Genomic DNA, 20,875 nt, shown 5'->3' with positions numbered 1-20,875 from the left:
GGCCCCGCAGCCGGCAGCGCGGCCATGGGCGCCGCCCGCGATGCGGAGCAGCAGCCGGGGCCGCCGGGCGAGGAGGGCCCGGGCGAGGCCGAGGAGCAGCTGGTCAGCACGGTGAGGAGGGGGCCGGGCCGCGCCGGGCCGGTTTGGGGGGCGGCGGGGCCGCGGCTGACCCGGTGCTGTGCGTCCCGCAGAGCCCCTGGAACATCATGATCAAGCACCGGCAGGTGCAGCGGCGCGGGCGGCGCTCCCAGATGACCACCAGGTACGGCGGGGCCGGGATGGGCGGCCAGGGCACGGGGGGGATGCAGGGGAAGGGAGGAACCGCGGGGCCGGGATGGGCACCGGGCGCAGGGGGGATCGGGTTAGACCGGGCCGGGCAGGGGGTTCCGCGCCGCCCTCTGAGCCCTCCACCCGCAGCTTCACGGACCCGAGCGTGTCCATGGACCTGCTGCGCGCTGTGCTGCAGCCCAGCATCAACGAGGAGATCCAGGGCATCTTCAACAAGTACATGAAGGTGAGCACTGGACAGGTGGGCAGCAGCCTGAAGGTGCTGGGGACAGCTCGGCTGGCACCGAGGCCATCGCGCCTGGCTGTGAGCCGAGCTGGCACTGCACAGGCTGTCACCCTCTCCTGCCTTGTCCTCTCCAGTTTTTCCAGACAGCAGCAATCAACGTGCGTGATAATGTTGGCGAGGAGGTGGACCCAGAGCAGCTCATCCAGGAGACCTGTAGGAGCTGCCTGGAGCAGGTGGGTGCTGGTGAGGTGTTTCTTGGGTGCCCAGCCAAGTAAAGCAGCCTGCCTAGAATGTGTCCCTCTTAATACCTTTGCTGTCACTGTGAGGGGACACCCACAGCCATTGTGTGACTGCTGTGTTGGAATTCATTCTCACTGGGAAGAAGGGAGCAGTCAGGGCTGGGCAGCTCATGCTGCTTCTTCTCACTGCTGCTTTAGGAACATGGCACACTGCTGGAGTCCCACAGAAACTGGCTCCCAGTACCTGTCAGAGGGTCCTGGCAGGACAGGGCAGGAATTTTCCTTTCACATCTTGCTTATCTGCCAGTTCTCCAGAATTTATCATGCTCAGATTGTGCTTTTGCATCTGGCTGTCTGTGGAAGCATGGCATGGTAGCACTCCAAAAGCAAAGCTGTTGCAAGGCTTTTAGGCAGATATGTAGAGGTGGGGATTGCTTATGGGGCCCTCTCTGAGCCCAGAATCCATGGATTCTTCTTTGTCTTCCTGCAGGCCAAGCTGTTGTTCTCCGATGGCAAAAAGGTGGTTCCCAGGTTGCCCCATGAGCAGGCAGTGCCAAAGGTAATTGCTGTGACTGTACACAGAGGTTTAAATGACCTGTGAGAGCTGGGAGAAGAGTTGGGATCACTTTGTTCTCTGGCTCTTCTTGGCTGCCAGTGCAATAGTGCAGAGGCAGAGTAGGGGATGTTTGGCTCGAAGGGAATACAGGGCAAGGAGAATCCCAGGTGTGGGTGCTGCTTGCTGCAGTTCAGTGCTGCTCACAGAGGTGGGCTGGGGTCAGTGTTCACCTGGCCAGGTAGGGAGAAGAGCCCTGCTCATCCCACTGCCCTTCCTCTTCCAGCGTGCCCGACAGATGGATGAGGAGCTGAGCCGCCGAGGGAGCCCCATTCCAAAAAAGGTACAATGGTTTTCCCCACAAGAGATTTTATTTTTGGGAAGCCTGGCCTTCATTCCTGGCCATTCCCACAGTGTGAGTGCAGGGAGGTGCACAGGCAGCTTTTTTGAGGCATTGGAGGTGCTCAGTCTGGTGCCAGGCAGTGTTCATGCCTGTGACAAAAGAAGCAGCTTCCCTGGGAGAGGGAGGGTTGCTGAGAGGGTTCCCTCAGGCAGCACAGCTGGGTCACAGAAGGGTTTTTTCCTTGCAGAGGAAGGGGCGGCCTCCAGGACAGAGCCTGTCAAATGACCGTGGAGTCTCAGGCATGGCAGCGTGAGTACAAACCCTGAGCCAGAGCCCCTGGGGGGCTGGGGTAGGGGAATGAGGCTGCCTGTGGGGAGCACAGAAACCCCACAGACTCCTCTCAAGCAGAGAGGTGATGGGAGTTCTCCTGGGTGGGGGCAAAAGCAGGGTTAGGTTGAGGTGTTCCCCTCCGGAGGCAAAGACCTTAAAAGGAGGGATTTTAAACTGGCCCAAAGGGGTGAAAAGGTCCAGATGGACCACCCAGAGTGAGTGGTGAGACACAGGGGATGGTGGGATCTGGGCAGCCAGGAGAGGAGAATGCAGCAAAGCTGAGGGTCTGACACTGGGCACTGTGGAGGAATGGAGGGTGAGAAAAACGGTGGATCTGGAAGGGCTTGGGCTCAGTCCCTGCTGCTGGTAGTGACTAAGCTGATCCCACTGGGACTCATTCTTACTGTGTTTTCCTTCCCATCAGGTGGAAGCTCAAAGTCTCTGAGCCTGTGAAAAGGGATGGACCAAAGGTATTGGCTGTCCAACACTGCTGGGCTCCCTCTCTCCTCCCCTTTGCTCCCGCTGGCAGAGCCCTGCAGCTGCAGGAGCACAGGACAGCGGGGCTGTGCTGTGCCCTCATGGGGCCCTGGGCAGGGCTGGAGCAAGAAGAGGAAGCGAAGTGCCCGGAGGCCTTTGCTGGTCTCCCCAGGCACTGTAGCCTGTATCCCTGTGGTGCCGCTGGGGCAGCCCTGAGGAGACCAGGAGTAGCCAGGAGAATCCCACAAGTGTTTCCCACGAGGGAAACTGCTTAGATCAGCCCAGATGGAATGTAACGTCCCTCCCCTGCCGAAGGCTGGAGGTCATTGGCCAGCTCCCTCCCTCCCAGTCAGGAGGCAGCTCCAAGGTTCCCTGTCAGAGAGCCGAGGCTTGTGGAGCATGGCCAGCAGCAACTTCATTTCTAATGTTGCCCCTTTTCCAATTGCTCTGTAGTGGGATCCATCCCGACTGACTGAAACCACAACCTTTGTGCTGGGATCTCGAGCAAACAAGTAAGGAACGGCCCTGTCGATGGAGGGTGGCGTCCCCAGGCAGGAGCCCGTGACACTCCTCCCGTCACTTCGCTTCTCTGCCTCAGTAGGAAGGCCTTGGGGAGGAGAAGGGTGTCCCTGTGCCACCGCAGCTGCCCTCCCCACAACCCTAACACCCCTCGTGTTCCCATTGCAGAGCTCTCGGGATGGGAGGAACAAGAGGGCGACTCTACATCAAGCATCCCCACCTCTTTAAGGTCAGGTGCCACAGCCAGATGGTTTCCCATGGGAATTAGGAGTGTGTGCTTCAGCTCCCTTGTGTACCTCCTCCCCCATGCCCTTGCTTGTTGTCTTAGAGCACGTTCCCAAGGTTTGGCCTGCACACAACACTTGCCAGTGGTGTCGTGTGCCTGCCGAGGCGGCGGGATTGCCAGAGCCAGGGCTGAGGCTGGAGCAGGGCAGGCAGAGCGGGGGGCAGAGCAGAGCGGGGGCAGGGTCCTGCAGGAGGGAGCTTTCAGGGGAGGGTCTGTCACTCGTTCTCAGCTCGGTCCTTGGTGCTTTATTGCAGTACGCAGCCGACCCGCAGGATAAGCACTGGCTGACAGAGCAGCAGCACATGAGGGCCATTGGGGGCAAGATGGTGAGTACAGCCAGGGCGCAGGGCCCGCCGCAGGGGTGGGGACACTGCGCTGCCAAGGTCTGTCCCCTGCCCACAGCACTGGGGCATGGCCAGGAGTCACAGCTGGCTCCCACGGGGACAGCAGTGGCTGGGGGAATGGCCCTGCCCTGGCTGCCCCTTGCAGGCACCCTGAGGTGTTCCCTGCCTTGTGCCACAGGCCTACCTCCTCATTGAAGAGGACATTCGGGATTTGGCCGCCAGTGAGGATTACAGGTGAGGGGCAAAGCAGAAACTCTGAAAGTGCTGCTGGGCCTGGGGCTGCTTCCCAGGGGGCGCAACCAAGTCCCTCCTCACTGCTACATTGCAGGAGTATCCTGTGCTGGAGGGACTCTCTGTGTGATGGCTGGGGGGCTCGGTTATGGTTGGGGTTTGGTGCCCAGGGGGCCATGTTGGTGACATAAGTGTGGACTTTGTGTTGGTTGGGGGTCCATGGTAGGTTTGGGCTCAGTGCTGATTGAGATCCATGGTGGGTTTGGTGGGTCTGGGCTTGGTACTGATGTGTGCCAGGGAACATGGTGGGTTTGGGGTCAGCAGTGGGTGCTGGAGTCCCTCCATCTCCCCCTCCTTCCTCCCCAGGGACTCTGTTGATCTGCGGCTGGAAGAGCTGAAGCCTTTCATCCCACCAGCCTGGATGACTGAGAAGATGCAGAAGCACATGGAGACGCTTCGCCGCGGGGGGGAGGTGCCGCCCCCCGAGGACCCCCCCGAACCCTGATGCCCCCCAATAAAGCCGCTTCGTTCCCACCTCGCCGCTTCCTGAGGCCGCGCACCGGGCACCGGGCACCGGGCTCTTCCCGGGGAGGGGCCTGCGGACGCGCGGTCCCGCCCCCGCGGGGCAGCGGCCAATCACAGCGCGGTGCGTCACCGGCCGGCTGTCAATCAGCAGCCGCTGGCCGTTACCGTGGGAACTGCATCCTCGGCGGGCGGTGATTGGTCGGCTCGAACGGAGCTGCGCGCTGATTGGTGGAGGAGCCGCACGCGGAAATATTCAAACGGGGCGCGGGAGCGGGCGGGGCCGCGCGGGACGAGCGTACCGGAGTGTCCGGGCCCGGGGCTGCGACCGAGCCGCCTCTGCACCGGAGAGGGGTTGGGACCCAGCCGCTCCTGCACAGACAAAGGGGTCGGGACCGAGCCGCTCCTGAATCGAAGAGCATCTGGAACGGGGGTTGGGATCGGGCCGCCGCCGCCGCACGGGAGAGCCCCAAGCACCGCCGTTCGGCACGGGGCAGCCCCGCTAGGGGAGCCCTGAGCGCCGCTCGGCACCGACAGAGCCGCAGAGGGCCCGAGTCCTGTCCCGAGCGGGACTGCGGGAGGGAGGGAAGGAGCCAGCGGAGCCCGGTGCGGCGCCGCCAGGGAGCGGGAGCCGCGTCCAGCCCGTGACCCGCCGGCAGCGGCGGCTGGTGCCGGTGTGCTGGTCCGTGCCCCGGGAGCGCTATGGCCTCACAGAACGCCGACCCCGCCGCCGTGTCCAGCGCAGCCGCCCGCAAAGCGGCTGAGACCGGGGCCACGGCGGCCCGCGGCGCGGTGGGCAAGAGGTGAGCGCGGCCGGGAGCGGGGCTGAGGGCGGGGGCTGCCCCGGTGAGCCGGCCGGTAACGTGCGCTTTCCCCGCAGGCTGCAGCAAGAACTGATGGCGTTGATGGTGAGTGGGGCCCCGGGGCCGAGTCGTGGTTTGGGGATCCTGGGACCAAGGCGGGGGTTGGGGGTCCCCAAAGGCACCTGGGGCTGAACCGGGGTGGGGTGGGGGGATGTCCGGGGCCGCCCTAACGCGCTGCCCCCGCAGATGTCCGGTGACAAAGGCATCTCTGCCTTCCCCGAGTCCGACAACCTCTTCAAGTGGATCGGGACCATTGACGGCGCCGCCGGGACGGTGAGAGGCGAGATCCCGCTCTGGGAGTGCCTGACCCTGCCCCACCCTCTTCCCTTCAGCTGAGGGTGGTCCCAGCCCTCCACTGCCCCTGTTCCTCTTTTTCCCCGCGGCTTCCCCACACCTCTGGGGCTACAGCCCCCCTTACTCCTGTCCCACCCCAAGGCCTACGAGGAGCTGCGGTACAAGCTGTCGCTGGAGTTCCCCAGCGGGTACCCCTACACAGCACCCACCGTGCGGTTCCTGACCCCCTGCTACCACCCCAACGTCGACACCCAGGGCAACATCTGCCTCGACATCCTCAAGGAGAAGTGGTCAGCGCTGTATGATGTCCGCACCATCCTGCTCTCCATACAGAGCCTGCTGGCAGGTGGGTCTCGTGGACAAGCTGCTGTGGAGCGCTGGGGGAAGGGATGGTGATGGTGGTGGGGCTGTCCAGCCCAGATCAGGGCTCAGGGGTGTCCAGGTCACCTCCCACCAGCTGACCCAGCCACTGTTTCCAGAGCCAAACATCGAGAGCCCTCTGAACACACATGCAGCCGAGCTCTGGAAGAACCAAGTTGGTGAGTGCCTAAAGCAGAACCCTCCTGCCCCTTCCCCAGTGGGATGGGCAGCAGCACAGCCCCCAGTGCCTGTCTGGCCCCACAGCTGCCCTGGCCACTGCCTCAGGTGGTGTCATGTTCCCCCTCTCTCCTCAGCCTACAAGAAGTATGTGCGGGAGACGTACAACAAGCAGACCAAGAGCCAGGAGACCTGACCATCAGCACGGCCCCTCAGCACACCCCCTACCTCCCTCCCTCCCGGCCGTCCCCCACCTTCTGTATCATAGGCTGTTTTTAAATTAATGTCGCAGTCCGAGCCACGGTTAATGTATAAATAAATGCAGGTTTATAACTTCTGCAGGGGATTCTCTGGCAGCTCTAGCATACCCTGAGTGCCCAGAGGCCCCTCTGCAAGTGTGGGCAGGAAGGGTGAAAGGGATACTGACCCCTGTGGGGTAACAGGAGTTTATCAATCTTTGGGTGCCTGGAGTGATCCCATTTTGTCTACAGGGTGGGAGCAGCCCCCACCATCACCTGCAAAGGCAGGGTTGAGGATTGTAGGAGTACCTCTGTCCCCTGCTCTGTGACAGGGGTGCCACCTCTGCTGCTATCTCCTGCCCCCCTAGCTCACAGCACCCCACAGCAGTGCCCAGCACAGGCGCCTCCCCAGGCTGCTCTCTCTGTGGTGCCACTTGTCTCTGCCGGCTGTGTGGTCTCTCTGGCTTCCACTGTCCATGGTGGAATGTTGGCTCCGCTCTCCATCTCTGCCAGCGTGGCCCTCACCTGCTCGATCTCCTCCTCCAAGCTCTGGGTGGTGGGGGGCTGCGTGGGACCCCCTCCTCTCCGGCTGGGCAGCCCCCAGCCCCCCAGCCCAGTGCGCAGCGGGGCAACACCACCCCCTTGCACGGAGAAGAGCTGGCAGAGGTGCTGGGCTCTGTACAGGTCCTGCAGGAAGAGCTCCAGGGCGGAGAGGAAGAGCACCCAGAGCCACTCCAGCTCCTGCCGCTCCCGAGGGCTGGCCGGGCCCTGCCGCAGCCCCGCCAGCAGCGTCCACCGCAGCCCTGTGGGATGGTGTGTGAGCTGGGGCCAAGCAGCGAGGCTGCAGAGGCTCCCCGTGGCTGCTGCCCGGTACAGCAGTGCCCTCCTTACCCATGCTGAGCTCACAGGCCTCTGCGCTCCTCCTGCGTCGCTCCTCTCGCAGTCGGGGGCCGTCACCGCTCCCCCCGAGCTGCAGCACCAGCTGCCGGTGTCCGGCCGTGGCCTTGCAGAGGGCAGCCTGGGCTGTGGCACACGTTCCCACTGCCCCCCGCCCACGGCACGCATCCCTTCTGCCTGGTGCCATTACAGCCCGTGACAACGGGGCAGGGGCAGGATGGCCACAGGTGGCTGCTGGCTCTCCGGGGGCTCGGCTGCTCGGTGCCACAGCGCTGTGCTGTGACCAGCTCTGAGCTGTGTTTTGGTTTGGCTCGGTGGTCCCACCCACCCTGGCTGGGGACTGCGCCCCGCCTCATCCCCCTGCTGTGCTCCACCCCTGCTGATCCCCAGGGAGCTGTGATTTCCAGCAGAGAGACACAGAGGCAAGTGTCACCTTTCCCCTGTGGGGAAGGGGCTCCTGCCCTTCCATCTTACAGCCAGGTATTCTGGGTGGGAGATATAGGGCAGGCAGTGGTGGCTCTCTAGAACCCCTGTGGTCCCACAGCCCTGCCCTGGAGCAGGACCCTCGGGGCCAGGCTCCCTCAGCCTCTGGCGTGTGAACGAGCTGCTCTGCACGGAAACTCTGAGCTCAGCACTGGCGCCTGCCCAAGAGGCCGTGGGAACCACAGCTCTGGGCTGCCCCTGCAGCACTGCCCTGTGGTGTGAGCCTGCCCATGTTCCCTCCCTGGGGAGCAGAGCAGGGACACACTGCCACAGCCCCCCTCCCCATGCACCCCCCAGTGAAATCCTGCACCAGCAGCTCAAGCCTTTCCTCTTTAATTGAGGCTCGAATCAAAGCCACAGGTGACAGATGGGAGGAAAAGCTCAGCCGCCGGTGGTGAGGTGAGACCAGGACCCTGGCACAGAGCGAGGTCCCAGCCAGTGCTGAGGGCCAGATGCTGTAGAGCTGCTGCTCCCTGGACAGCAGGGCAGCAGGGCTGGGTGCAGCAGCTGGCCTGAGGAATGTCTGGTCCCTTACTGCACACCCTCCATCATCTTCAGGAACTCTGCAAGAGAGCAGCAGCCTCAGCCCACGGCCTTGCCTGGGTGCACAACATGGGTGCTTGTCTGGGGCCATTGCTCACCATCAAAGTCAATGCGGCCATCGTTGTTCTTGTCTGAGTCCTTCATCATGTCCTCTATGTCCTCATCAGTGACAGGCTCCCCGGTGGCCCTCAGGATCTCACCCAGCTCCTCAATGTCAATGAACCCATCCGCATTCCTGCAGGAGGGTGAGGGAGGGATGGGACCTTGCTTGCTCCCACAGACAGGATGGGCCACTTCGCCCCCACACTCACCGGTCAAAGATGCGGAAGCAGTTGGCCAGCTCCTCCTCAGACTTGCCTTTGGCATCCTCTTTCATCTGGCGCACCATCATGACCAGGAACTCCTCGAAGTCGATGGTGCCGCTGCCTGTGGGGAGGAAGCCAAGCGTGGGTCAGGCTGCCTGCCCAGGGTCCAGCACCCACCCCTGCCAACAACCAAGGGCTGCTCACCGTCCTCGTCCACCTCCTCAATGATGGCATCCAACTCCTCTTTGGTGGGGTTCTGGCCCAGCATTCTCATCACCGTCCCCAGCTCCTTGGTGCTGATGTCTCCACCACCATCAGCATCAAACATGTCGAAGGCGGCTTTGAACTCTGTGGAGAGACAGGTCAGGTCTCTGAGCAGTGGGACAGAGCCAGGCCCTGCACCCTGGCCACATCTGGCCCCTGTCCCTGCTGTCCCCACACTCACCCGCAATCATCTCCTCGCTGAGGAAGGCACGAGCTTCTGCCTGCTGGTCCGTCTGCAAGGCAAGGGAGAGGGGTCACCCATATCAGGCCAGAGACTCCTTACATAGCATGGCCCCACAGCGCTTGGCTGTGGGAAGAGCCTCTGCCCTGCTGCAGGACGATCCTGTGTGGGCATAAGCCACAGACAGCAGCAATCTCTACAGTTCCAATGCCTTCCAGGCCATCCATGGAGGGCTGCAGGGAGCTGCCTGCCTGAGTCCCCCATTATCTGGGGGGCTCCATTGTGTGGGGGTCATGGTCCCTGTGTACAGCCTTGGCATCCTGGGCATGCAGTGCTATTTTTGGGAACTCCTCAGCTCCCCTTGTAGGGATCGTTGGAGCTACAGCCATGGCACCTGTCAGCCCCGATCGAGTTTCTCCTGGAGGCGCAGGCCGGCCATGGAGCCAGCAGCAAGGCCGTGTCGCATGACCCAGCACTCGGCTTTCAGCCACCCCCTGCTGCCCCTGCCTCTGTGCAGCCCTGAGCTCCCAACAGGGCTGAGATGGTGTCCCCAGGCACCTGCACCCCCTCAGCAGCTGCACATTCACCCTCAGATCTGTCCTGTGGGGACCCTGCACCACCCCAACACCTCCCTGCCCTCACCACCATGGTCAGCCCAGCACTGGGGACCATATCCCTCCTGCCCTCTGCTGCAGAGGCACAGCCCAGCCCCCCCGGTGCCTCCTGCCCAGTCAGGTCTCCTCCTGGCACACGGCACACAGGAACACTCACCATCTTGGGAATTTATGGAGCTTCCCACCCCCAGAGAATCACCAGCTCCTGCAGCAGGAACTCCCAGAAGCTTCGTGATGCCCCTGGCGCCCCAATTTGTAGTGTCTCCTCTGTGGGATGTGCCTCCAGCTACTGCCCCCTGGCCCCCTCAGCCTATCAGCGCTCTGGCAGCACCCAGCCCCTCTCACTCGCAACTGGCGCCTTTACCTAATTTAGCCAAAGCTTTATTGGTCAAGGGCTGGGATTAACATGGGGATGAGGCTGGGATGGAAATTCAAGCCCTTCAGGAGGGAGATCAAAACTGTGGCAGGAGCGCAGCTCTGCCCACCCCCAACACCCCCATCCAAGGCAATTCAGCAATGAGGGGGTTAAAAATAGCCCTGGAGCCATCAGCATCACCCGGGTAAGGGGGACAGGGTCCTCCCTGTTCAAGGGGCATGGACTATCACCCACTGGCCCCTGAAAATGCAGCCCTTCCTGGCTTACAAGCTCTGAATACCAAGCTGGTTTTCCACAACACAGTGTCCCCCCCTGAACCCCCATTTTCTGCTGCAGGAGGCCAAGGCAGAGCAGTGCTGCAGCCCCCCACCCCAGATAAGGAAGGAGTGCCCTGTGGGGCCTGGGGCGTGAAGTCCCTGGAGAGATTTGGAGCATGAGCCCCATGGTTTGGGGTCCCCAGTGCTGTTGGCACCTGTTCCGGAAATGGCTCCATTTTTTCGTGCTTCTGAGGAGTGGGAATTATGCCCGGTGCCTCCTCGAAGGCTCACTCCTCATGGCCTGTGCCAGCCACTGCTGCCAGGACCGGCTGGGGCCCGTGGCTCTGGGGACACACTGGCCTAGTGGCCCATGCCCTGTGGTGCTCGGAGCCTCAGGGCTGCAGTGGGGACAGGGTGACAAATCTCTGTCCCATAAGGTCCCAGTGCCAGGGATGCCCAGGGGTTTTCTGGCTGCTGCTTTTGCTTGGACCCTCATTCACCAGGTGGGAACTGGGTACAAGTCCAGTCCCTAGTGCATCCCACCCTGCCCAGGGAAGCTCAGGGGTCCCATCTGAGCCCGGGTGGGGTGCAGGGTACTGGAACAGGGCACAGTGAGCAAGCGATGGACAGAGCGATAGCAGCAGCTGGGCTGGTTCCTCGATATTTATAGACATTCCCAAGGAAGCAGTGAGGAGTGAGCAGACAGACACTAAAAAAGGCTGGGCGAGTGCCGGAGGTGCAGCCTGGCCATGGGGCGCGTGGTGAGGCCGACTGAGGCCAGGGTGGCAGGGTGCCAAGGTGGCCCGGGGCACATCCCAGTGGGATCAGGAGCCTGAGTCTGGGGTAGCAGGATACAGGGGTGTTGGGGAATCTGGCTGTCACGGCACAGCGGTGCCAGGGTATTGGGGTATCAAGACCCTGGGACACCAGCGCCGAGCATCGGAGTGTGTGGCTCCTGTGGCCCCAGGGCAGGGATCCGGGGCTCGGCCCGACCACGACATCCCGGACAGGGGACAGAGGAACCGAGACCGGGACGGGCGGGGTCGGTTCCTAGGCAGGGGCTGCGGGCACAGCCAGGCTGAGCCCTGACCCTGATCCGAGAGTCCCGGGCGGTGCTGCACGGACCGATCCCGATCTCAGCCGTGCCGGGCAGTGCCGGGAGAGCCGACCCCGATGGCGCCGGACGGCGCCGCAAGCGCTGCTCCCGATCCCGGCCGTGCCGGGCGGTGCCGGCTCCACCGCCCCGATCCGGGTTCCCGGCGGAGGCGGAGCCGCGCAGGGAGGATCCCGGGACGAGCCGTGGCGGAGCGGCCATCGCTCGGCACCACCCGGCTCGGCTTGGCCCGGCCCGGCCCGGGGTAGCGCGAACGGAGCGGGGCGGGGGCAGCACCGGGAGGGTGTCCCGGGGCCGGGCTGTCCCCGCGGGGGCCGTGCCGCGGTGGGCAGCCCCCGGCCCCGCCGTGTCGCGGTGCCGGCCCGGACCCCCCGGCAGCGATGGCCGCCCGCATCCTGCACCGGCTGCGGCACGCGCTGGCGGGCGAGGCCGGCCGCGAGGAGCCGGCGGGCGGCGGCGGCGAGGCCGAGGACTGCCCGGAGAGCTCGGAGCTGGAGGACGACACCGAGGGGCTGTCGACGCGCCTCAGCGGCACCCTGAGCTTCACCAGCCACGAGGACGAGGAGGAGGAGGAGGAGGAGGAGGGGGACGGAGCTAGCGAGGAGCTGGAGGAGCCGCCGCAGGCGCCGGGGGCGGCAGCGGGCACGGAGGACGGAGGCAGGTGCTGGGGCGGCGAGCTGGGGGGACTGGGGTGACTCCAGGGACACTCATGCGATGGTGGCGTCCGGCAGCCCAACAGATGTCAGAGCCCTGTCCCCACGGAGGGCACTGACACCCCTCTCCCGGCACAGAGTGGGTCTCTGCGGCGGAGCGTCCCGGCGGCAGCCTGCTGACCCGGCAGCTGCAGGAGCTGTGGCGGAGGTCGCGGGGCAGCCTGGCACCGCAGCGGCTGCTCTTCGAGGTCACCAGCGCTAGCGTGGTCAGCGAGCGCTCTTCCAAGTACGTGGTGAGTGAGCCCGGCGCGGCTGGGCGGGCACGGTTGGGTACGAGTCCTGCTCTCCCTAAGGCAGGGATCCCACGGGGCTGGCGCTTATTTGTTTCTCTTTCCCCGTGCTGCTCGGATGGTGCCGGCGGCTCAGATGAGCCTCAGGTAACTATCGCTGATGGGTACTGCAGCTGCAGCAGCCCAATCCACTCCCTTCTGTTTGGGCAAACTCCCCCAGCCCCTTTGAGGCCGCACACCCTGCTGTGCTTGTGCCGGGAGCAGCGTGCCCACAGCACTGCCTGACACCTGCCTCCCCCGCAGCTCTACACCATCTACCTGATCCGCTCTGGCCAGTTTGACAAAGCCCCTGCCACCATCGCCCGGCGCTACTCGGACTTTGAGCAGCTGAACCGCCGCCTGCGCTGCCGCTTCAGCTGCGACATGGCCAGCGTTGCCTTCCCCAGGAAGAGACTGCGCCGGAACTTCACCGCTGAGACCATTGCCAAGCGGAGCCGAGCCTTCGAACAGTTCCTGTCCCACCTGCACTCCATCGATGAGATCCGCCGCTCTCCTGAGTTCCTCGAGTTCTTCTTCCTGCCGGACCTGCAGGCCGCGCAGCGCCTGACGTGCACGGGCATGTACCGCGAGGCCCTGGCCACCTGGGCCAACGCCTACCGGCTGCAGGACCGCCTGGGGGTCTGCAGCTCTGGCCGCTTCCTGCTGACACTGGCTGGGCTGGCCGTGTGCCACCAGGAGCTGGACCAGCTCAGTGAGGCCCACGGCTGCTGCGAGCAGGCGCTGCAGCTGCTGGAGGCCCAGGGCAGCCACCCGCTCCTGGGACCCTTCCTGCAGGCCCACGTCCACCTGGCCTGGAAGGTGGGCAAGGACAAGCGGCGCTCAGAGGCCCGGCTGCAAGACCTGCGGGAAGCTGGGCTGCCCCTGCAGCAGCAGCCTTCCCTGAAGGAATGCCTGATCAAGGAACGTCTGGAATGAGCCACCTGTACTCACATGGGCAGGAGGGCAAGGGCTGTGGGGGGCTCACACGCCTGTGGCAGCTGGGAACAGTGAGGGAAGTGCCATGGGTGGCAGTGGGGCAGGGGAGCAGCACTGCAGTCCCACGGGCAGCACAGTCTATGCCTGGAGCTGCCTCCTGAATGCACTTTCTCTGTGGTTAGTTTGGCGGGGCTGGGACTCATGGGGGTCCACCACCCACACTGGTGCTGCCAGAAGTTGCTCCCCCTCTGCAGGGGATCCTGGAGTAGCTGAGACTCTAGCTGGGACATACTGGCACCTTGCAAGGGAACAGGAAAGCTTCTGGCAGGGTCCAGGGCTCTTGCCGGGAACTTCCCATAAAACTTACACAATAGAAAGGACTTTATTAAATAAAGTCTTGGCAGGAAGAAGAGCAAGGCGCCTGCTGTGTCTGTTTAGCCTTACTACCCCAGGGCATCATCAGTGGGAGGCCTCAAGCCTCCACATAGAGGTGGGAGCTGCCTCATCCCCTTCTCCCAGCTGGGCCCAAGCCCAGTCCTAGGGAGGAGCCCAAGGACAAGCAGAAGCAGCTACTGAGGAGCCAAAGCAGTACAAGCAGCGCAGAAGTGAGAAGAGGAAACAACGTGTGCCAAAGTAGCACCTTCCCCTCCTGTGACCCCGCCTGGCATGGGGGCAGAGCTGATCCACTGTGCTCCTGGCACTGCCCGCCCTCGTGCAAGCCCAGTCACGGGTCCAAGGGGACAAATTCCAGGGACAGAGTCCAGTTCTTCACCCAATGGCTTTATTTTAAGGTGGGTGAAGGATAGCTGATGGCAGCATGTGCTTACATGCTGTGCAGCTAGCAGCTGGTTGCAGTGATGCTCTGTTGGTCACAGTCTGTCGCAGACACCTCTGGCACCAGGACTTCCTGCAGTGCTTGGTCCCACCTGGTCTCCTTCCTGTTCCTGTCCAGGTCCTGTCTTGATCTCAGGGTCCCTCCCTGGGCATGCTTGAAGCCCCTGTCTGTAGGGTGTCCTCAGCTAGAGCTTGCTCTGGGTTGGTGTCTGTTCCACCCTGAAGACACCTTCCTGTGCACAGGTGACAGCCAAGACCCCATCCCTGCGCCACAGCCGTCCCTGCACCAAGCCCCGGCACCCACCTGCAGAGAGAGACTGTCAGACTGCAGCCCACTGCCCTCAGGACAGGCAGGGCTGGCCTTGCCCATCAAGGTCTCAAAAACCCACGAAGGACTTACCAGCCCAAGGGCTCTCACACTCGTACAGCATCCAGTGGTCAGCTCGGAAGGGCGCGTGGAACCACATGGAATGGTCAAGGGACACCATGAACTTCACGCGGTACTGCCGGTGCGGGAGCAGGGCCGTGCCCAGGAAGGCGTAGTCAGAGATGTAGGCAGCCACACAGCAGTGCACCTTCATGTCAGTCTCCCCTGCAGAGCAACCAGTGCTGCCCATCCCATGGGGGCCTGTGGGACATGCCTGGGGTGTTCCACTCCCCTGGAGCCAGCTGCCAAGCACAGCTGGGATTCTTCCAGACTTATTCCCTTTGCCATGCCATGCCCCAGCATGGCTCACGGCATCACCTCTGCACTCACACCTATATTACAGTCTTGAAGTGCCCAGGCTGGGGCACAGGCAGCCCCCTAATCACAGCCCTCCCAGCCCACTCTGTTGAAACAGTGCTCCCCCTTAGCTTGGGGGGCACCTGGACCCAGCAGGACCCACCTATGTAGCCTCGGGCTCGCACCCAGAAGAGCTGCTTCGGCTCCTGTGGCTCTGAGCTGAATATATCTGGGGGGTTCACGGGTTTAATGTCAATCGGCACATCTTGAGCTTGGATCTTGGTGAGACGCTTCCTGTATCCCTCAGCCACGTTAGGATTCCTGCAGCCCAGCACAAAGAAGCGAGGTTGACACCAGACAGGCAGGTTGGAACACATCCTACTGGCAGCAGCTCCATGCCAAGGACCCAGGGGCACACAGAAAGACAAGAGGGGCACAGCTCCTGTTGTGTCCTGCTCCTCTGTTCCCCTCACAGGCACATTTGAGAATTCCTCAGACGATACTTTCCCACGCCTCCCTATGCCCCAGGCAGCAAGGGGACATCCCCGGCATGTCCCTTCCACCCTACTCACTGCAGGAACTTCTGGATGAGCTCCTCCTGTGTCAGCAGCTCCTCGGGGGGTGGCACGGTCGGCATGCTGTACTGGTGCTGCACTGGGCTCCCCTGCGAGAGCTGGAAGGAGGCCTGGCAGATGAAGATGGGCTTTCCATGCTGGATGGCCTTTACAGAGCGAACAGAGAAACTCTTCCCTGTGCGGGTCCGCTCCACCTCGTACAGCACCGGCACCTTGGGGTCCCCTGGGACGGGAAAGGGACGGGAAAGGGACGGGAAAGGGACGGGAAAGGGACGGGAAAGGGACGTTCTGCCGCTGGGCCACGACGCACCGCGCACCGGCGGAACCCGACCGCAGGGGCCGGGCCCGGCAGTGCCACTCACACCGTCCCTGTTTGCTGGCACCGGGATGATGGCGCCTCCTCACTCCTGCGAACTTCCCCAGCGTCCCAACCCCTGCCGGGCCCCTCCGGAACCCCTGCACCCCGCCGCCGGTTCCCCGGTTCCCCGGGCGCACCTGTCCGCACGAAGTAGCAGTGCAGCGAGTGCACCTGCTCGTCGCGGCTCACGGCGTGGGCCGCCGCCACCAGCGCCTGCCCCACGATCTGCCCGCCGAAGAGGTGCTGCGTGGCGGGCACCCAGTGGTGCTGGCCCCTGCGGGGAGAAGGCGGCCGCGATGAGGGTGTCGGCGGAGGACGCGGCGGCCCGGTCCCGCTGCCCCGGCGTCCACCCGCACCTGAAGAGGTCGACCTCCAGCCGCTCCAGGTTCAGCACGCTGGTGATTAGGACGCTGCGCAGGTCCCCGGGAGGCGGCGGCGGCCCGGATCCCGGCCCCGCTCCAGCCCCGCCGGCGTCGCCTGGGGCCCCCATCACCTCCGCGAACCGGGACCGGCACCGCGACCCGACCAGCACGGCGGACCAGGAAGCACCGCCCATCCGCGGGGGAAAGACCGCCATGTGATTGGACGGTAGAGCTGTCAATCACCCTTGTCTTGTCAGGATGCTCTGGGCTGGTTGGCTCGCTTCCTGTCAATCGGGAGAAGCTGGCGCTGATTGGTCAAGATCAGGGTGTGGGCGGTGCCCGTCTGATTTAACGGGGATGGCGGGGTGGGCTTCGGCAGCTGAGCGGAGCCGGTCCGGGCGTCCCCCCGCGACCACCGCTCGCCATGCGCCCGTTTCCTCGCCTGCGAGGGCTGCCCCTAGGGCCTGCGGAGCTAGGCAGGCCCTAGGGGCAGCCCTCGCAGCCACAACCGGCAGCACGGCACCGTTGTCCGCCAGGACGTCAGGTAAGGCCCGCCTGCCGCGTCCGGCTGGAGCTCGCAGCAGCCCCCGTGGTAGGGCCGTGCGCCCGCCGTCCCCCGGTGTAGCACCGCCAGGGCCCGTGGAGCCGCCGCTTGGGCCCAGCCCAGCGCTGCCCCGGGCACAGGCCCTGTCCCGTACCTGGCTTTGATAACCGGGCTGATCCCGGTAGTGGGATGCCCCGGTACCGGGGTGCTGCCAGCTGTACCACGCGCCTGCTGTGCTCGCTGTATAGCTCCTGCCTTTTCCGGCTCTAGACTGCAAGCGTCGGCATCCGCAGCATTCTCCAGCTGTCCTTACTTCACTGCAGTGGAAAGGTGATATCAGGTTTCCCTCAGGGAGCGCTTCGTTCCATGGCCTTCACTTCTCCAAGCAGCTGTAGTGACACTGTTTCCTTTCCATCTTAGCTGGTGGATCTGCTTGTGTGCACAAAGGCTACAAGGTCACTCACTAGTTATGCAACTGCTCCCTTTGCCCTTTTAAAATATAACTTGCCTTCTTAAAATACAATTTAACCTCCTTCCTTGAAGCTTTTCTTGTCGTGTTGTAGCCTGCTCCTCCAGAGCTGCAGAACCGTGTGCTTTAGGGATAAAGACACAATGAGCTTCCTCAGCAATGTGATGAAGTGCTTCTTCAAGCAGTTACCGAGACACTTCTCCTATACCGGGCGCCAGACAAGGGAGGACAAGTCCTCTACGCCTTCCTTGTGGGGAGCAAGGAGTGAGGGTGGAAAGCAATGCACTTGTTGCTGAACAGAGACGTGAGCGAGAGCGCAGTCGATGCGCCTCCAGCCGCTGCACAGCGATGCGGAGGGAGGAGGGGGAGGCAGCCAGGCAGAAGCCGGTGCCCGCACGCCGCCCTGGGGAGCGGCCACAGCGAGCGGCGCTCCCGGTGTTCCCGGGGGTGTTCCCGGTGCGATGCACAGCGGCCACAGCGAGCGGCGCCCGAGCGCTCCGGTGCCGGCGCGGCCGGAGGAGGCGTTGGCGGAGCGCGGCAGGGACCGGGACACGCCGCGGTGTCCCCGCCGGTAGCGACAGCGCGGAGCGGGCCCGCACTGACAGCCCCAGCCGCGCTGGCCCGCGCCTGCCCGGTGCAGCTCCCGGTGCTCCCCCTCCGCCAGCGGCTGTGCCCCGAGCACCGCACCGAGTGGCCGGCCGTGATCGCCGCCGGGAAAGCCGTGGGTGCAGGCACTGAGAGCCACCGGCAGGAGCTGCTCGCCGTCCTGAGAGACCTCATCACGCCGGACTGGCTGCCTCAGCTCCACCTTCAGTGGCTGCTCGAGGATGGGATCTGGGCAGCTGAGGGAGAGCAGAGGCTTCTTCGTGGAGCTGGAGATTGTCATCCAGGGTTAAGTCAAATTTGCAGTGCTGGGCTCTCTCTGGAGAGCTGCATCGCCACCTTTCCTGGCACTAGAAGAGTGTGTTTCTAAGATCTCTCCTGATGCCGTGACACTCTGCTCCCCATCCTGATCATTGTGCTGCTCAGGCAGCTCCCCAAAGTCTGCCTATTTCAGACTTGCCTCTTTGGTGTGCCATGGTAACACATCCCAGAGCTCTGGCCAGGCTTCCCCCACTGTGGCAGCAGCTCAGCAGAAGCAGCAGCCTGTGTCAGCCTCTCTTGTGGCTGTTGAGAGTTGTGTGATTGTTCTCCAGAGTCCACCAGCTCCCTGAGGCCCTTCAGTGTCAGCCTGAAACACCTAATGCTCTTCTCCAGAGTGAGCCAGCAAGCTCAGCTCCTGTTAGATTCTGTCTCCTGTGACAAAACTGGAGGCCACAGAAACCTCAGAGGATGCCAGTGAAGATTAGATTACCCAGAGGACTGAAGACAGCATCAGGCAGTCTTTGAGTGGCATTTGCACAGAGGCTGCCCAGGCTGTGCCTAAGGCAGTGGTTTGGAAGTCCAGGCAGCTGATTTGCACCAGGTAGGACAGGCTCAGTCTACAGATCCAGGAGAATGCCCACCCTGTGGGCATCTTCCAGGAAGGCCCAGGTAGCTACACTTGCCACTTCAACCTGGCCTTCCAGCTGCCCTGCTGGCACATCTTGGCTGTGCTGAATTTGAACAGGAAGCTCTTGCAGAGGGAAATGCTCAGTAGACCATGGGAGAGGGGATGTGATGTCCATCAGGCTGGGTGAGACAGTGCTGATGGCCTCTTGTGGGTCCTAAAGAGCTCCTGGAACAAGTCTTTGGATAAATCCCTGGTGGTTGTCTTTCCTCACAGCAGAGATCAGCCACAGCAATAAGGACTTGGAGCACAGGACTCTGTGGGACCTGGCTGACAGCTGGATCAGCTCCATTGAGGTGAAGCTCCAGCATTGAGTGGGAGCTGAGCTGGGTGCTTCCACTGTGTCCTGTCTTGCACCTTCATTCCCCTCAGCCTGTCATTTTCTCAGCGTGGAAGGGGCAGTTTGGGACCTTGATCTGCTGAGTGAGCGACACTTCTTGCACGGGGCAGCAGAGGAACTGGACTGGGAGCTCCTGATCCTGCAGGAGGGGTCACAGTCACTGACCTGGCTAACAGCTGTGGCCAGGAGCCAGCTCTGGGTGGTGCAATGTGGGAGGTGCTGCTATCCTAGAATCTGCTGAGTTGGAAGGGACCCATTGGGATTGTGTCCAACTCCCAGTCCTGTGCTGGACACCACAAAAATCCCACCATGTGCCTGAGAGTGTTGTCCAGACACTTCCTGAACTCGGACAGGCTTGATGCCATGACCACTGCCCATGGGAGCCTGTTCCACTGCTCAGCCACCCTTTAGGTGAAAAGCCTTTTTCTGATATTCTGCCTCAGCTTTATACCATTTCCTCAAGTTCTGTCACTGGTCATGACAGTGAAGAGATCAGTGCCTGCCCCTCTGCTTCCTCTCATGAGGATGCTGAAGACCACAATGAGGTCTTCCCTCAGTTTCTTCTTCTCCAGGCTGAACAGACCAAGTTACCTCAACTGTTTCTCAAAAGCTTCACCTCCAGTCCCATCACCATCCTCGTGGCATCTTTTGAATAATGTTCTCTAATAGTTCAATGTCTTTTTTATATTGTTGTGCCAAAACTGCCCCCAGGACTTGAGGTGAGGCTGCACCAGTGCAGAGCAGGGTAGGACAATCCCCTCCCTTGCTGGCCATGCTGTGTCTGATGCCCCCAGGACAGGATTGGCCTTTCTGGCTGCCAGGGCACTGCTGATCATATTCAACTTGCCATGGACCAGGTCCCTTTCACAGTGCTAGTCTCCAGCTTCTTTTCCCCTGTCTGTATATACCACCAGGATTTCCCTGTACAAGGTGCAGTGTGTCACTTGCTCTTGTTAAACTTCATACTTTGAGCAATGACCCATCTCTCCAATTTGTCTAGGTGTCTCAGCTGGGCCTCTCTGCCTTCAATGGAGTTGACAGCTCCTCCCAATTTAGAGCTGTTAGCACTAAACATTAATATATTACTTCATATTCCTTCAAGTCCTGAGTCCAAGTCGCTAATGAAGATGTTGAAGACAATTGGGCCAAGGGTGAAGCCCTATGGAACCCCTCTAGTGGCTGGACACCAGCCTGATGTCACCCCATTCCCTCTAAGTCTTTGTTTGTGCCCAACCTGTGAGCCAGTTGCTCACCCATTGTGTAACAGGATTATTCAGCTGCAAATTGGACACTTTGTCCAAAAGAATACTGGGACAGACAGTATCAAAAGCTTTGCTGAAGCCCAAAAACATTACAGCTACTGGCTTTCCTTAGTCAGTTAGGTGGGTTACCCTGTTGTAGAAGGAAATCATGTTCAACAAGCGGGACTTTCCCCTCATGAAGCCATGCTGGCTGTGACCAGTGACTGTGCCCTCCTACAGGTGTTTTTCAGTACCTGCCAGAATGATCTTTTCCATGATTTTACTGGGCACTGAAGTGAGACTGACAGGCCTGTAGTTTCCAGGATTCTCCTTCCTGCCCTCTGAAATCGGGACATCATTCCTCAGCTTCCAGTCATGTGGGAACCTCTCCAGATTCCCAAAACTGCTCCAAAATCATCGAGAGTCTTTGTGATGACATCAGCCAGTTCTTTGTGGTTTCTCAATCCCATAAGGGCCCATAGATTTGTAGGGATCTAGGTACAATAACACGTGACAAAACTATTTCATCTGTGGCCAGCACCCGCAGGTCCTTGCAGCATCCAGCTGTGAGGTGTTGTGCAACTGAGCCAATAAATCACCCTCGTGTTGTTTGGGAGCTGAGCCTGTCCCTGTGCC

General features: G+C 62.0%; 6 protein-coding genes across 6 annotated transcripts; 3 read left to right on the top strand and 3 right to left on the bottom strand.

The window, feature by feature from the left end:
* On the top strand, positions 1–4,370 carry DNTTIP1 (deoxynucleotidyltransferase terminal interacting protein 1). The gene is made up of 13 exons (XM_036395874.1): positions 1–111; positions 192–262; positions 418–514; positions 649–747; positions 1,244–1,312; positions 1,593–1,649; positions 1,897–1,958; positions 2,404–2,449; positions 2,910–2,968; positions 3,144–3,204; positions 3,516–3,587; positions 3,784–3,839; positions 4,203–4,370. The coding sequence occupies exons 1-13, from the start codon at positions 25–27 to the stop codon at positions 4,339–4,341; spliced, it is 975 nt and encodes a 324-aa protein (XP_036251767.1). The 5' UTR covers positions 1–24; the 3' UTR covers positions 4,342–4,370.
* A 3-nt stretch (positions 4,371–4,373) lies between these two features.
* Positions 4,374–6,371, top strand: UBE2C (ubiquitin conjugating enzyme E2 C). The gene is made up of 6 exons (XM_036395876.2): positions 4,374–5,161; positions 5,239–5,266; positions 5,408–5,494; positions 5,657–5,861; positions 5,995–6,054; positions 6,190–6,371. Exons 1-6 carry the CDS (start codon positions 5,061–5,063, stop codon positions 6,246–6,248), a joined length of 540 nt encoding a protein of 179 aa, XP_036251769.1. The 5' UTR covers positions 4,374–5,060; the 3' UTR covers positions 6,249–6,371.
* LOC118694691 (regulator of G-protein signaling 9-binding protein-like) lies at positions 6,357–7,532 on the bottom strand. Its single transcript, XM_036395875.2, has 2 exons — positions 7,183–7,532; positions 6,357–7,094 (listed from the first exon to the last, which is right to left on the bottom strand). Exons 1-2 carry the CDS (start codon positions 7,373–7,375, stop codon positions 6,661–6,663), a joined length of 627 nt encoding a protein of 208 aa, XP_036251768.1. The 5' UTR covers positions 7,376–7,532; the 3' UTR covers positions 6,357–6,660.
* A 430-nt stretch (positions 7,533–7,962) lies between these two features.
* On the bottom strand, positions 7,963–9,817 carry TNNC2 (troponin C2, fast skeletal type). The gene is made up of 6 exons (XM_036395873.2): positions 9,736–9,817; positions 8,965–9,016; positions 8,724–8,867; positions 8,526–8,640; positions 8,313–8,449; positions 7,963–8,234 (listed from the first exon to the last, which is right to left on the bottom strand). Exons 1-6 carry the CDS (start codon positions 9,736–9,738, stop codon positions 8,203–8,205), a joined length of 483 nt encoding a protein of 160 aa, XP_036251766.1. The 5' UTR covers positions 9,739–9,817; the 3' UTR covers positions 7,963–8,202.
* A 1,672-nt stretch (positions 9,818–11,489) lies between these two features.
* SNX21 (sorting nexin family member 21) lies at positions 11,490–13,655 on the top strand. The gene is made up of 3 exons (XM_036396007.2): positions 11,490–11,982; positions 12,117–12,271; positions 12,572–13,655. The coding sequence occupies exons 1-3, from the start codon at positions 11,706–11,708 to the stop codon at positions 13,241–13,243; spliced, it is 1,104 nt and encodes a 367-aa protein (XP_036251900.1). The 5' UTR covers positions 11,490–11,705; the 3' UTR covers positions 13,244–13,655.
* A 352-nt stretch (positions 13,656–14,007) lies between these two features.
* ACOT8 (acyl-CoA thioesterase 8) lies at positions 14,008–16,311 on the bottom strand. Its single transcript, XM_036396045.2, has 6 exons — positions 16,091–16,311; positions 15,872–16,008; positions 15,374–15,599; positions 14,965–15,122; positions 14,478–14,669; positions 14,008–14,381 (listed from the first exon to the last, which is right to left on the bottom strand). Exons 1-6 carry the CDS (start codon positions 16,309–16,311, stop codon positions 14,263–14,265), a joined length of 1,053 nt encoding a protein of 350 aa, XP_036251938.1. The 3' UTR covers positions 14,008–14,262.
* Positions 16,312–20,875: the final 4,564 nt, after the last annotated feature.

Source organism: Molothrus ater, chromosome 17 (genome assembly GCF_012460135.2).
Source record: "Molothrus ater isolate BHLD 08-10-18 breed brown headed cowbird chromosome 17, BPBGC_Mater_1.1, whole genome shotgun sequence".
Taxonomy (NCBI): domain Eukaryota; kingdom Metazoa; phylum Chordata; class Aves; order Passeriformes; family Icteridae; genus Molothrus; species Molothrus ater.
The sequence above is the reverse complement of the archived record's forward strand: the minus strand, read 5'-3'. Positions and strand labels throughout refer to the sequence as shown.